Source organism: Rattus norvegicus, chromosome 2, assembly GCF_036323735.1.
Source record: "Rattus norvegicus strain BN/NHsdMcwi chromosome 2, GRCr8, whole genome shotgun sequence".
In the NCBI taxonomy this organism is placed as follows: Eukaryota; Metazoa; Chordata; class Mammalia; order Rodentia; family Muridae; genus Rattus; species Rattus norvegicus.
In genome coordinates, this window is record NC_086020.1 from 171824290 (window position 1) to 171838991 (window position 14702).

Here is a 14702-nt window from a genome sequence, read left to right on the forward strand (position 1 = left end):
AAAGAGAAAACTGCACTTTTTCAATATATACACACGATTTCTCTTTGGCCAGCTCCGGTGGTATATTCCTTAATCACAGCACTCAAGAGGCAGGGGCAGACACATGTGCCCCATCTCTGAGTTCCAGGCCAGTCTGGTCTACGGCGAGGTCAAGGACCACCAGGGCTACATAGTGAGGCCCTGTCCAAAAATAATAGTTATCGTCATCATCTTTATCATCATCATCATCATCATCATCATCATCATCATCATCATCATCGTCTGCATGTATGTGCACATGTCTGGAAAAACTCTGCTAATTAAGGTCAAAGTCTACCACTGACATAGTAGCCTTCTGGGACTTAGAACAGAATGGGAAATTCCTTCCTTTAACAAAATTTCTCTTTCTCTGACCTTGTGCAGGGAATTCTAAGCCTCCACACTCACCTCTATCTGAGGAAGGTCAGATAGCCTCAATTAGTTTATAGGATCAATTTCCATTCTCCTGATAACACCCGTTCATTCAGCACTTGAGATTCCTGAAGTGCTTCCCCAGGCTTATGAGGTTTGCCAGGTACCTTAAGCCATAAGCCAATGACCTTTGCCCATCCTGGATGTCCTTTCCCTCAGTCCCCCAACACTTGCGAAGCCTTCGATCACCCTAAGTAGAGTTGCCCTGCCTACTGACAAGCGGTCCCAGTGTGGTCATTCACCGTACATACTCACTGGGCTTCCCCTTTTGACGTCCCTGCTCCCACTGCCCTTATGGACAGAATAGGCTGATGATTCACACACATGTGTGCAAGTGCCCACGGAGGCCCTGAAGCTGGAATTACAAGTGGTTCTGAGCCACCCTATATGGGTACTGGGAACTGAACTCCAGTCCTCTGCAACAGCAGCGCTCTCGCCAGCTCCAGGGTGTATCATTTTAGACTTTAAATTGACAGCTTTCTTTGGGCTCACATGGATCACATTTTCTCTTAGAATCCTTTAGAGAAGTCCACTCCTGCCCACCACATTATACTAACTGCTTAATTGTATCCCTCCCTACACCATAAGCTCTCTGAGTGAGTAACATCTGTAACATCTGTCCTGTTCCCTTGCTGCACTTTATGGCACAGAGCTCAAGTTGGGAGGTAGAATGTGACCCAAAGGCCCATGTATTGAAGGCTTGGTCCTTGGCTTACAGCACTACTGGGGGTGTTTGAACCTTTAAGAGGTAGGGTGTTGTACTGGCTGGTTTTGTGTGTCAACTTGACACAAGCTGGAGTTATCACAGAGGAAGGAGCCTCCCTTGAGGAAATGCCTCCATGAGATCCAGCTGTAAGGCATTTTCTCAATTAGTGATTGGGGCAGGTGTGGCCCAGCTCATTGTGGGTGGTGCCATCTCTGGGATGCTGGTCCTGGGTTCAATAAGAAAGCAGGCTGAGCAAGCCAGGGGAAGCAAGCCAATAAGCAGCACCCTCCACGGCCTCTGCATCAGCTCCTGCCTCCAGGTTCCTGACCTGCTTGAGTTCCAGTCCTGACTTCCTTTGGTGACGAACAGCAACGTGGATGTGTAAGCTGAATAAACCCTTTCCTCCCCAACTTGCTTCTTGGACATGATGTTTTGTGCAGGAACAGAAACCCTGACTAAGAAAGGCGTGGTGGAAGGAAGTTAGTTCATTAGTGACATACCTTGAGGAAGATATGGGGACTTCAGCCCTACTCTTCCTGATTTTGTTTCTCAAGTCACCATGAAGTAAGACAGTCACTTCATCATGTCCTCACAACACAAGGCACTGCCTCACCGCAGGCCCCAAAGCAATGGAACTGACCTACATTACATTACTAGAGTCTCCAAAACTGTGAGCCAAATAAACCTTTTCTCTTTTTTTAGTTAATATCTCAAGGGTTTTTTTTTTTAAAGAGGAAGAGAAATCTGATTAGCACATTGAGTACAGTGCCTTGTACTTAATATTACAGTAACTACTTCTTCCACTTGAAATGAAGGGAGAGTTCCCAAGGGTAGGATTATCAAAGGACTGAGATAGGGGTCTTAGAGTGAGCTCATTTAACATGACCTCCCTATCTCAGAGTTTAAGGAAGAAAGTGGTTTACAGAGGTGAGGCAGGATTGAGACATGAAATAGGATAGAATGTTTCTATGAACTTGTACTTGCTAATGAAATCTATCGTATCGTATCGTATCGTATCGTATCGTATCGTATCGTATCGTATCCTATCCTATCCTATCCTATCCTATCCTAGTCTATTCTATTCCACCCTATCCTATGCACATTTCTCTTCTGCATTCTGGTGGATCAATCCCAGAGTCTGAAGAATGTTCTGAGCTAGACCGCCTCTCCAGCCCCACACATCCACCTCAGATGACACACTCTAGAGTACAGATGGGTGCTTCATCCAATTTCCCACTAACTCATTAAGGTATGGGGTATGAATTACATATTTTGAAACAATTCAACTGTGATTCTTTCCCTCCCTCCCACATCGTCTGCTTCCCCTTTGTTCAATGATGCTCTCTGTCGCTGACTAAACCAGCTCATAACTCCTAGTCAGCAAGCCCAGAAAGGAATTTCTGCATGGCCGGGAACTGTCACCAACAGGAGCTCTGAGTTACTTCTCTCAACTCATTCAGAATTCTTTTTCAACAAAATATTTGAGAGACACTATAATTCACTTACAGTGGGCATTCAATTAAGTTGTCAGACATGGGAGATACCACACCACTCAATTTTGGAAAACCACAGAAGTTAAGGGGCGTTTCAAGATTGCAGCTTTCACTTCTCTAAGTCTGTATTCCTGCCGTGGTAAGGATAATTATATGTTGCCCTGATGATATGGCTTTAAGAGTAGGCTGAGGGGTTGGGAGAGGGAGCTCTGATCTGTGGTATTTACTTATTTCCAAAGTTTAAATAATTTTTAGTGACATCAAGTTAATACCATGGAGCCATCGAATAAGCTAGCAGTAGCTGCCTCCAGCGTACCTAACATCATATCAACAGGTATATTATTATATCAACAGGTATATTATTCAGCGGAGTAATCAGAACTGGAGCAGTCTTATATCTACTAGAGATCTTCAGTAAGATGACACATGGCACAGTGCCTGCCTCAGAAAATGCCCACACCCTTCCCCTGATTCCAAACACCATCTAGAATTCCTTTAATTTAATGGTTTTGTTTTTGTGGGTTTTTTTTTTTTTTTTTTTTGTGGGAGGTGCTGAGTTCAAGACATGGTCTCACCATGTAGCCCTGGCTGTCCTGAAACTCACTTTGTAGACCAGGCTGGCCTTGATCTCAGAGATCTGCCTGCCTCTGCCTCTGGAGTTCTGGAATTAAAAACATTTTTTTTGAGCTTTATTACTGCATCATGAGTGCTGACTTTTACTAGAGTCTGGATTAAGGCATGAAGCTAAAGAATTAAAACAACAACTACACAAGTCCTAAGGATATTTTTAACCAATAGTATAAAAGGTCTGACCTCTGAACACCAAGAAACACTGATGAAAGAATTTATGAAGGCATTAATAAGTGGGAAAATATTCTGTGCTCACAGACTGAAACAATACATATTGGAGAGCATCCATACTCAAAGTGTCTGCAAAGTCACTGCAATACTTTCCGAAATCCCAATGACTTTTTTTTCAAAGAAGTAGAAAAAGCAATGCTAATATTCATGTGTGACCACAGAAACCTCCAAAAAGCTAAAGCTAAAAGGAAAAAAGCAAATCTAGAGACATTATATCATCTGATTTCAACATCTACTTTATGCTATTCCTGACAAAAAGAATAATATTAGCCTAAAAAGGACACACACACACACACACACACACACACACACACACACACTCTAGTGGAATACAAGACTCAGAGGTCATGCTCGTCCTATAATCCCAGCTCTTGGTAGTGCAAGGTAGGGAATATAGAATTTAAGGGGAGCCTGAACTACAAAGTGAACATAGTGAGTGAGATTGTCCCAAAAACAGAGAAAAACTCACAGACCACAAACAGAATGAGTGCTCAGAAATAAAGCCACACATTCATGGTTAACTTGATCTGTGACAAAGAGGCGACAATGGGGACAAAAAGAATCTCTTCCATAAACGGTGCTGGGAGGTCCAGATGTTGGCATACAGATTATTAGAGCTGACCTCATATCAAATACAAAGGCAACCTACACCCAATTAAAGACTCAACACCTAGAACCTGAGGCTGCAAACCCCACAGGAAGAAGCACAGGGAGAGGAGCTCATGATGCTGGTTGGAGCAATGGCGCTTTAGGTATGAGCCTAGCAACTCCATCAATAGAGTTAAATAGAAGGGAAGAAAATCCCTGCCAACCACACATCTACGAAAGCCTTGATATCCAAGATACATAAGGAGCTAAAGTAATCACACAAGCTTTCTTTTTTGTTTGTTATTAGTCTCTTCACTTTGGTGATTATTTTATTTATTGAAGAGAAATTTCTTAGCTTAATGTTGCCGAGCTGCTATACTCATAAAAAGAAACTAAGAAAACTCATTGCATTTGTAACCTTGAGCTTGAAATCCTTCTGCCTCAGACTCTCAAATGCTGGAGTTGTATTGGTGCACCAGTCCATCTGGGCTCTGGGCTCCAAAGAGTCAATGGCGAGAAGACAGCCGGGGGCCAGTGAGATGCACAGCAGGTCAAGACTCACAAAACAGACCTAGTGGTCTGATGGTCAGAACTCTTACAGAGGAAGGAGAGGACTAACCCTGAAGTTGTCCTCCGACCTCCACATGCATGCTGATGTACTTGTACCAATAATAATAATGGTAATAATAATAATTCATTATTATTACTCTTTAAACATGGGCAAATGATATAGATAGACATTTCTTAAAAGACATCCAGGTGGCCAACAAGTATATAAAGGTGTTCAACATTACTAACTACTAGGTAAATGCAAATTAAAACCAACCAACCGTCAAAAACACAAAGTATGTTGATGAGGATGTGGATAAAGGGAAGCTTTACACTGCTGAGGAGAATGCCCACTTGTAGTCATTATGTAAACAGTATGAAGGTCCCTCATACATAATTAAAAATGGTACTAACATATAGTCCATGACGAAATGGACTGTAAAAAGAAATGAAATTGATTCATCAAGGTCCCTCCCCACCCCCCACTCCCATCATGGAAGAATCTAAAGGAGAACTTTGCATTTTATGGACACGGAAGCTAAAGGAGTCGGATAGGCCTAAGGCTTAGGTGGAAGAACTGGAGTGGCAGGATCCAGTCCTGTGTCTGTCCTAGCCTGTCCCCTGGAACCATACTACACAGGTGACAAAGAAAAGCGTGCTCCAAATGAACAAATTACATGTCGTCATTCCGCAGTCTTTACCAGGATTCAGCCTTGAGAACTAACAGGGCAACTCAGCCCACAGTGTTCCAAGGTGCCTTAGTTGCCCAAGACAGTCCAGGGAAAAGAGATGGGAGGGAAAGTTGGCCAGCATGCTCCCTTCCTCCGTCCTTCCTGCCCAGAGCACATATGCGGTGTGTATCTGTACATTCCCAGCCTCTGAAGTTCTGTGGTAGAAAATTCCATTTCCTTTCTAGGTGTGTCAGTTAACAAACTGTGCAGTACTCTCAGGCCCTGCACAGGAGGGAGCAGGGAGAACAGGCAGGCTGCATAACAAGGGGAAAGAGGCAGGCTACTGATCCTTTCTGAAACAAAATGCAAGCTTTGCTTTTCCTTAAGAATGGCTGAACACCGAGGCTGGGGATTTAGCTTAGTGGTAGAGCGCTTGCCTAGCAAGTGCAAGGCCCTGGGTTTGGTCCCCAGCTCCGGAAAAAAAAAAAATGGCCGAACACCCTTTTTTTGGTTTATGTTTAGGTCCTTTTCTCTTGAGAAAACAAGCGGTGAAAACAAACATTAAAAGCTACCGGTCATAAATCAGAGGGAGGGGCAACTGCATTCCCACCTCTGAGCTCAGCTACACCTCTGGCTTCATTGCCAACCCCACCCCAAACCAATTTCCTTCTCCACCCTGAGGTCTTAGGAGCTGTTTTCCAGCTCTGCACAGCCGGCTTGCCCTGCAGACTGACTCCCTCAGATCTCCCACTCCTTGCAGGAGTGGAGGCAGAGAGGTATTTGAACTCTGTGGGACTGCCGCTGCCCAAACCCATAGATTTCACAGAAATACAAGAATTTGCCTGAGGCAAGGCTCTGTGTTTGGGTTAGTCAGGAGTCCTCCAAAGACACTCCCGCCAAAGTGAGAATCTTACTGAATTTCCAGATTATAAACAATTTTTTAATTGCTATTGTATTATTGGTTCTTCTTCCCCCACCCCCGACGCCCGGCCCCTTCTTGTTTTCAGCTTCTCACTGGCTGCATTTATCAGGAAAAAGGGGAAGGGGGTTGGGGAGGGGGAAGGAAAGAAGAAACATTTTGGAAGAGCCTACAGAAACTAGCCTAACAAAACAACCAGAAGCTCCCCACCTGCTCGGAAATGCAGGATTCCAACTGGCAAGGAGTGCTTGCCAGGTAGTCCCTTAGCCCCTCAGTCCGGGCACAGCGCCCACTCCTTACCCACTCGGAAGATCAAGTCGTCCTCGATGGGGTTCTCTTTTCGCTTGCCGGTGCTGTACATGCTGGCCGGTCTCTTTACAGCCTTCTGCTTGACGTGCCCGCTCCCTGGGGACTTGACTCGTCGCTTCACGCCCTCGGTGGTGGGGGACACGTCCGCCGAGCGGATGACCTTGAGCTTAAACGGACTGCCTCGGATGTGTTGGTCGTAGAGCCTGAGAGACAGGGTGAAGTCCCCCTCCTTCTGCACAGTATACAGGAACTCGTAGGTGCCGTTCTTGTTGTCCAGGATCTCTCCGTCCGCCACGCTGCCGTCGGGGGTGCTGAGCTCAGCGGTGAGGTATGCGTTGCCTGTCTTGCACAGCTCTCCGTCTTTGTCCTTGGTGGTTATAGTAACGGACATGGGCTGCCCGATGATGGTCTGCCGAAGCCCCTCGCCCGTGGCCACCGTCTCAGAGGCGACCGCGTTAGTGGTGAGGATGGTCCCCAGGTTGTGGATAGACTTTTTCAATCCCTCAGTTTCCACGATAAAATCCAGCTGATCGTTCTCGCGCGGGTGCAGTGGGAAGTCTTGGTCCGCCAGTTCGTTGAGCTTCTCGCTCATCTGCTTCTTCACCAGCAGCACCTCCGTCTCCGTGCCATGGTTGAGGGCTTGCGCTGTGAAGTTGCTGCAGCTCTTAATGCTTTCCTGGCCTTGGAGCAGGGTATCCAGCTGCGACTGCAGCACCTGTCAGGTACACAGAGGCAATGAGCGCTTCCTACAGGACACAGCGCAACCTGCAGGGCACTTGCCAGGAGCTGGGGCAGAGCCCTCGGCCCAAAAGAACCAACTTCTGTGCCCGCCCACTCAGGCGGCTCGGAACTATCTGCATTCCATTTAACCCAGTGAACCCATGCAAAATGCTAAGTTGCATTTCCGGTACCATTTCCCTTCTGCCTCACCCTGCCTCTCACCCACACGTGCATTTCTTGGGTCATCTGTTTACATGGGGCAAACAAATTGTCTCCTCGATGTGAATTAGTCATTACTCAGTGACTTTTCCCTAGCGTTCAGAGCTGCCCGTCACCACCTCAGGGAACAAAACCCAAGCATTTGAGAAGTGTACACCTGAATACCCGAAGCTCCCCACCCTGGCTTGGTGAACAGACTTGCAGAGCCAAACAAAGGCTGCAGTCAGGTTCTCTTTGAAGTTGAGGAACAGGTTAGTGTAGGTGAGAGCAGCTAAGAGGCTCCTCAACCTTATAATTAAGGGAGGAAAACATTCCAGGCAACCTTAAGCCCTGAAAACATTTCTATATGCAACCTCTCCTCACAGCAAACTATAAATTGCTACAGAAAGAAAGTCACAGGATCCCAGTTTTGCTGAAAGAAAAAAGGGGGAGTTTTCTACTAAATGTAAAGAGCAGTTCACTGTTGGTCCCCAGGAAGAAGAGTGGTGATGAAGTACAGTGCTGTAGGTCCCTGCTGCCCCCGCCACTGTTAGAAGGCAGTAGGCAGGTGCCGTGAGTGCAGAGGCCCCCTGTGCCACATCTCTTACAGGAAGCCTGTGGGACTGCAGAGCCTTACTTTGTGTTTGAGGCCATAGTTGACCTCAAGCTCCATGAGCAGCACGCTCTTGCGAACATTTAAAGTCTTCTGCAGTTCATCAAAGGTGGAGTGGATGTCGTCCACAATGCTGGCCTTTTGGTTGGTTAACTGATGGATGATTTCTGAGATGAACTGAAGAGCAGAATCTATTTCTGGGAGTCTGAGAGACAGGACAGTTGTTAGTGATCATTTAACATCTACCTAGAAATATTCCAAAGCCTCTCTACGCTTTCAGGTTCTCTAAAGGCTTTTTCTATGCACTTTGCGTCACCTTTAAAAGGCAACAGAATGGAAGGAGTGAGTCCTTCAGGGTCACATCTATTTCAATCTACCTTCAATCATCTGGGTTAAATATTGACGGTACAAAGGTCTTTGAAGAACGGTTATGGCCAGATATTCCTTGTAACAGAAGATTACCCAGTACATAGAGGATGTTTATCAGAGTTCTCTCCTCTACTCCAATGGCATATCCCACCCCACCACTGCTAAGACACCCAAAATGGGTATAGGTACCACCAAATGTGTGTGTGTGTGTGTGTGTGTGTGTGTGTGTGTGTACAGAATTGCCCGTGCTGGAGAACCTCTATATTCTAAGTGTCTAGCTTTTCTGTTGCTTTTCCCTCCAGCCACGTAAACTTCTCAGAACTCATTGTACCTGGAGAACTCTTGTAGGTTTCCAAGTTCCTTTAGGTAACATTGAACAACTATACTTTTCTCACTAGGACTGTTAACAGGAAGACTATCTCGACTATTTTGCTTTACGGCTGATTGTTAACCTCCTTTTTGGTTTCTCTCATATCGGACATGGCTACTATAATCATTCGTGTCCATGCCAAAGGGGGAAACAAAACAAAACACCCTCAAAGCAAACGCAGGGGGAAATCTGAGCAACCCCTGCTCAGCACCATTGTGCAGGGCTCAGGCTGGGAGGAGCCATCCCAGCTAGCACCGCAGGCAGAGCTTACATCAGCAGCTCTGAGGAAAGGCTCAGCTCTGGCTTCAGGCAGGAATTTCTGAGGTCACATGATCAAGCACATAAGACATAGGTATGTATACAGCCTAACACGGCCCTACCATCTCAGAGATACTGGATGTGGAGGCCAGGCCTCCCATGGGATGGGAAGTCTGGAGGGGCATGGCACCTTTTGTTGACTGCATCCAGCTGGACCTGGAGTGAGGCCTTATGCTGCTCCACCACGTCCTTCAGCGGGACTGTGGGGTGCTCTGCGTGCTCCCCCTCCGTGCACTCCCGACACATGGCGGTCTCACAGGACTGGCAGTAAAATTCCATCACCTGTGGGTAACACAGAGAGCTTACTCTACAGGAAGCACATACACATTCTCCCGTCATCCCCAGTCACCGAAGCTGTTGGTATTACACGGCCCAAATTTTGCCATGACAGGCCTCAGACAGGTGCATCGGACGCCAAAGCCACTGGCTCTGGCTCTTAAACACTTTGGTCTTAGAACCCCTCTAAGCTCTTTAAAAAGTACTGAGGACCTCAAAAGAGTTTCTGAGTCAGGCATGGTGGTGGAAGGTTTTAGTCCTAGCACTCAGAAGGCAAAGGAAGATGGAGTTTTGTCAGTTCCAGGCCAACCTGGTCTACATAGCAAGTTTCAAAGCAGCCGGGGCTACACAGCGAGACCCTTGTCTCAGAAAAAGAAAACAAGTGCTTTTGCATATGTGGTTCTTCCCATACATATTTGTCATATTAAAAAGGAAACAAAACATTATTAATATAATGACTGTAGGGCTGGAGAGATGGCTCAGCGGTTAAGAGCACCCGACTGCTCTTCCAGAGGTCCTGAGTTCAATTCCCAGCAACCACATGGTGGCTCACAACCATCTGTAAGGAGATCTGATGCCCTCTTCTGGTATATCTGAAGACAGCTACAGTGTACTTATAATAAATAAATGAATAAATAAATCTTTAAAAAAATATATAATGACTGTAATCATGAAGCCACTTAAATACTAGCGGTGAGGAACAGAACTTGTTACTAAGGGTGAAAACTTGACATTGCTTTGCATTTCAGTTCATTTCTGTTTCGCTCGACAGAAGGCGGCTGGATTCTCCTCCCTGCTTCTGCATTCATTCTGTCATCATAGAACAGTCGGAGAGACCCCAGAAAGCTCCACTGTATACACACGAGAGAGTGGACAAGACAAACGCAGTCTTTGTATTGCTGCGCTCTGACTGGTATTCGCCCCGAGGATCCCCTGAGAGGGGGGGTGGGGCTCTCCTGCACTTTTTTTTTTCTTTTTTTTTTTTTCTTTCCAGAGCTGGGGATCGAACCCAGGGCCTTGCGCTTCCTAAGCAAGCGCTCTACCACTGGGCTAAATCCCCAACCCCTTCTCCTGCACCTTATGTACAACTGCCCCTGCTTGAACAGAGGTGCACTCTGCAGATTCATCTCAGTTTCCTGGCTCCAGCTCACATTTAGCTGAATGGCCATAGGCAAATGACCTAACTCTACCAAGTCTCAACTTCCACCTCTGCCCATCTGTCGCGATGAGAGTATCCATGACAGCAACGGGCTCCCTGGGACTGCTGTGCAGACTCACTGGATTAATACACTCAAGAGCCTGATGCCCTGCACCAGCTCAGAATAGTTCCCAGTTAGTAACTGCTGTGGTGACGACAATGACATCATCTGGCTGTCCTTAACCTGAAGTTAAGCCACTTATCCCCATTAGGATGGACACTCAGTAGTAACAATGTAACACAAAGCCTGTTTTGAATTCTCATAGCACTTTTGAGGGAGGGCTCTATGTGGCATTTTCAGTCACGCACAGACCAAAAAGGGCATGGATCCTGACCCGACTTGATGGATGATGGATTTTCCACAGTGCCAATGAAACTGAGATCCTGACCTCAGGGACTTGCCTACACAGAGCCCAGGTCGTGCCTCAGCTATGTCTCGACACTGCTGGGTCTGGGGGTTGTGGAATCACAGGATGTCCTTACTCATGCTTCCAGGGGTCCATGTCACGGCAACCCAAAGGACTCCTTCCTTATTTATTTTTTTCTTTTTTCTTTTTTTCGGAGCTGGGGACCGAACCCAGGGCCTTGTGCTCGCTAGGCAAGCGCTCTACCACTGAGCTAAATCCCCAACCCCGACTCCTTCCTTACTTAGTCCCACTATTTGTGATAGTATTTTCTGGAGCTGATTATATTTTGGAAACCATCTTTCTGAGCGAACCAGATTCAGATAAAAGTCCTTCAGAATGTTTCCACAATAATCTCAGATTTCATGCACCACCGCACTCTGATGCAGGACCTAGGAAGTTACAGGAACGTGTATTTCATTTTAACCTTTTGTCATATAAAATGACCTTTTAGGACTATGCCTGGGCTATAAATTGGAAACCCCACCCCTGTTTTGGGTTTTTGTGTGTGTGTGTGTTTGTTTTTTGCTATAGGGATCAATTCATTTTTCAAAAATTTTGTCACGTAGGAAGATCTGTTGACTTGGACCATAAATCGGAAATTCCCTTTCTTTCTCTTCCCGTTTGTTGGGGAGTGGGGTTGGGGCTCAGACCCAGGGCCCTGTGTATGGTAAGCAGATGCTGAACCATTGAGCATCATTGTAGCCCAAAGCTTTCTCTGCCCATGGCCTGTGCTCTGTTAAATGGCAATGCTAATGACAAACTCAAATGGAGATTTGAACCTCCCAAGGGAAGGCCGGATGCTTGCTTTTTACCTTATGTTATTCACTCCAGTCCAATGTCCACCACACAGAAACTGCTGGGTAAGGTATGGGCTGAGGGGTCCTCACAGTCACCCCCTTTCTCTAGTTGGGGGTGCACTTTGGATTGCTTACATTTCTTTAACACATTACTTGCTTTCCCAGTTCAGGAAACAGGAGGCCCTAAGTCTAATGCAATGTCCTGCTAAATTCCCTACAGTAAGGTTTCTGGAAGTTACTTTTGGAAATGCAAATATTAGGTGACAATATATGAGACCTATATCACAAATTTTTTTATTTATTAAAAAAATCATTAATCTAAAAGGATTCTTGTCTTTCAAAGGGCTGGTGAAAGGCATTATTTGAACTTTTCCCAAAAAAATTCTGAAAACTTTTTTTAAAAAAGATGTCCTCCCCGGAATCCAAGGGGCACAGTCCTGCGAGGGCTGTAAATCCTCCAAACGATTCTGTGAGGGCTGAGGCTCTCTCCACTTCTTGGCTTCAGCAGACAGTTTACAATATCAGAACCTTTCATTTCTCGATCATATATAACAAATATTTCACCTTCATGGTAAACCCTCACAGAGTCCCACCAGTGCAGGAAGTCACGGTATGGAAGAGTCAAGACTGGGATGTGAAGGTCTCCTCCCTCAGGTTATTCAGGGTGTGGGGACTGACTCGAGTGTCTGGGTTGGAGAGTGTGACACACCAACAGTGCTCATGCGACCCACTGGCACACTTCCCTGCCAACCGAGGCTGCCTCCCCCTCCCTCCGAATGGCCACATGCTGCCTCAGTGTAGAATGGATTAGACAAGGCAAGGCTTATTTTGAAGTCTGTGTCTGCGCTGATGTTAGAGGTCGCAGACACTGTGTCATCTTACTTGCACTTTCTGGTCTGAGTTCAATTGCCCTCGAAGTCTGAGCAGTGAGATGATGTGGGGAGAAAATTGTGCAAAGAGAAAAGCATGAGGTAAGACATGGACACTCAAAATCTAAACTCTCATCAAGAGCGGAGCCCATCGGCCTAGGATTACCAGGCCTCTTCTTCTCCTCTTCATGATGCTCTCTGTGGATGAGCTTTTTGCCAGGTGCTTGCAGAAGATGCCACATCCTCTGAACTCTCCTTGTGGATGATTCTAAGCTGCCATGAGGGTGCCTGGAATTGAACTCAGATCCTCTGAAAGAGCAGCCAATGCTCCAAACACTGGGCCATCTGTCTCTCCAGCCCATCTTCTTAATTTATGTTTTCAACAGTTGGTGATAGGAAAACGGATTTACTGAATAAGGAAATCTCTGTCACATCACTAGCAACGACTAAGCTGACCTAATGGAACATAATTTCAGTGGGCACACGTGACAAAAATTACAGCCTTTACAAAATTGGCCCAGAAAAGTCACTAAGCAAAAAGGAAAGAAAGAGAGAGAGAGAGAGAGAGAGAGAGAGAGAGAGGCAGAGACAGAGACAGAGAGACACACAGAGAGAGACAGAGACAGAGAAAATAATGGAGAGAAAAATATGATTTCCAGAGTTGCCACAATATTCTCTTTCTTCCATTGACTTTTCTATGTAAATATAGAATTTCACCGTGTAGCACAGGCTATCCTCAATCTCAGCATCTCCCTGAGTTAGCTTCTCAAGTGGTTATAATTGAAGGTGTATGACATCATGTCCAACTTTCACCACAGTATTTTAAATGCCTTAATTTCCAACGGAAAAAATAAGTCATAAAAAAAAAAAAAAAAAACCAGAAGACGGTGCTGGAGATGGCTCAGCTGTTAAGAGAGCTGCCTGTTCTTCCAGAGGACACAGGTTCGATTCTCAGCACTCACATGGGAGATCACAACCATCTATGTGGAGGTTTGAATAGGAATTGCCCCGTAGACTCTTGTATCTGAATGCTTGTCCATAGGGAGTAGTTCTATTAGGAGGTGTGGCCTTGGTGGAGTAGGTGTGGTCTTTTTAGAAGAAGTGTGTCACTGTGGGGGTAGACTTTGAGGTCATATATGCTCAAGCTATGCCCAGTGTGGGACACAATTTCTGTACCTGTGGATCTAGGTACAGAACACTCTCTCTCTCTCTCTCTCTCTCTCTCTCTCTCTCTCACACACACACACACACACACACACACACACACACACACATTCCGACACTAAATATATTTAATAATTTTAATGAAAAAGACAAATCAACATCGCCAAAAAAGGCTGCATAAACCCTAAGTAGACAACTCATACAGAACTGAACCGAGGTACCTAATAACCAATCTATTACACAAACGAGAGAACCCTGAAAGCCACAAGAAATGGACAGGAAATGGTCAGTAAGGTTAGCAATGCGGTTCCTATCCCAGAACATTTCAAGGTCTAGCATGATGTCATCAGTCTATAGTCCCAGTACTTGGGAGGTGAAGGTGGCAGATTGTAAGTTCAAGGCCAATCTTGACTAAATAGGGAGACTCTTCCTCAAAATAACCAAAGTCTCAGGGCTGGAGAGATGGCTAATTGTTGAGAGCATGTATTGCTCTTACAAAGTACCAAAGTCTAGTTCCTAGCACCCACCTCAGGCTGTACACAACTGCCTGTAACTCTAGCTCAAGAGAGGATGTCTCTGGTCTCACAGGGCACTGCACATAACCACACACAGCCACACAGACACAGACACAGACACAAACACACACACACACACACACACACACACACACACACAAGTAAAATGATAAAAATCAATCTTTAAAAACTCAACAACAATAAAAGGTTTGGAGACACAGCTCAGTGATACCCAAAATGCACAAGCAGTAGACCTAACCCCTATGCCAATAGATAAATCAATGTCCAATTGAAACAAGTTGAATGTTGAGCATAAAGGAGTAGAAAAAGAAATTTCCTGTA

General features: G+C 45.7%; 1 protein-coding gene across 13 annotated transcripts in view; it reads right to left on the minus strand.

Moving 5' to 3' along the window:
• The window catches only part of Trim2 (tripartite motif-containing 2), a 151540-nt gene that overhangs the window by 25636 nt on the left and 111202 nt on the right, over positions 1–14702 (minus strand). For all 13 annotated transcript variants that reach the window (XM_039102646.2, XM_063282118.1, XM_039102642.2 and 10 more), the window contains 3 exons: positions 9265–9416; positions 8102–8282; positions 6538–7261 (listed from right to left, as the gene is read on the minus strand). In XM_039102646.2, the coding sequence (XP_038958574.1) occupies positions 6538–7261; positions 8102–8282; positions 9265–9416 (1057 nt within the window). The remainder of the gene's footprint in view (positions 1–6537; positions 7262–8101; positions 8283–9264; positions 9417–14702) is intronic.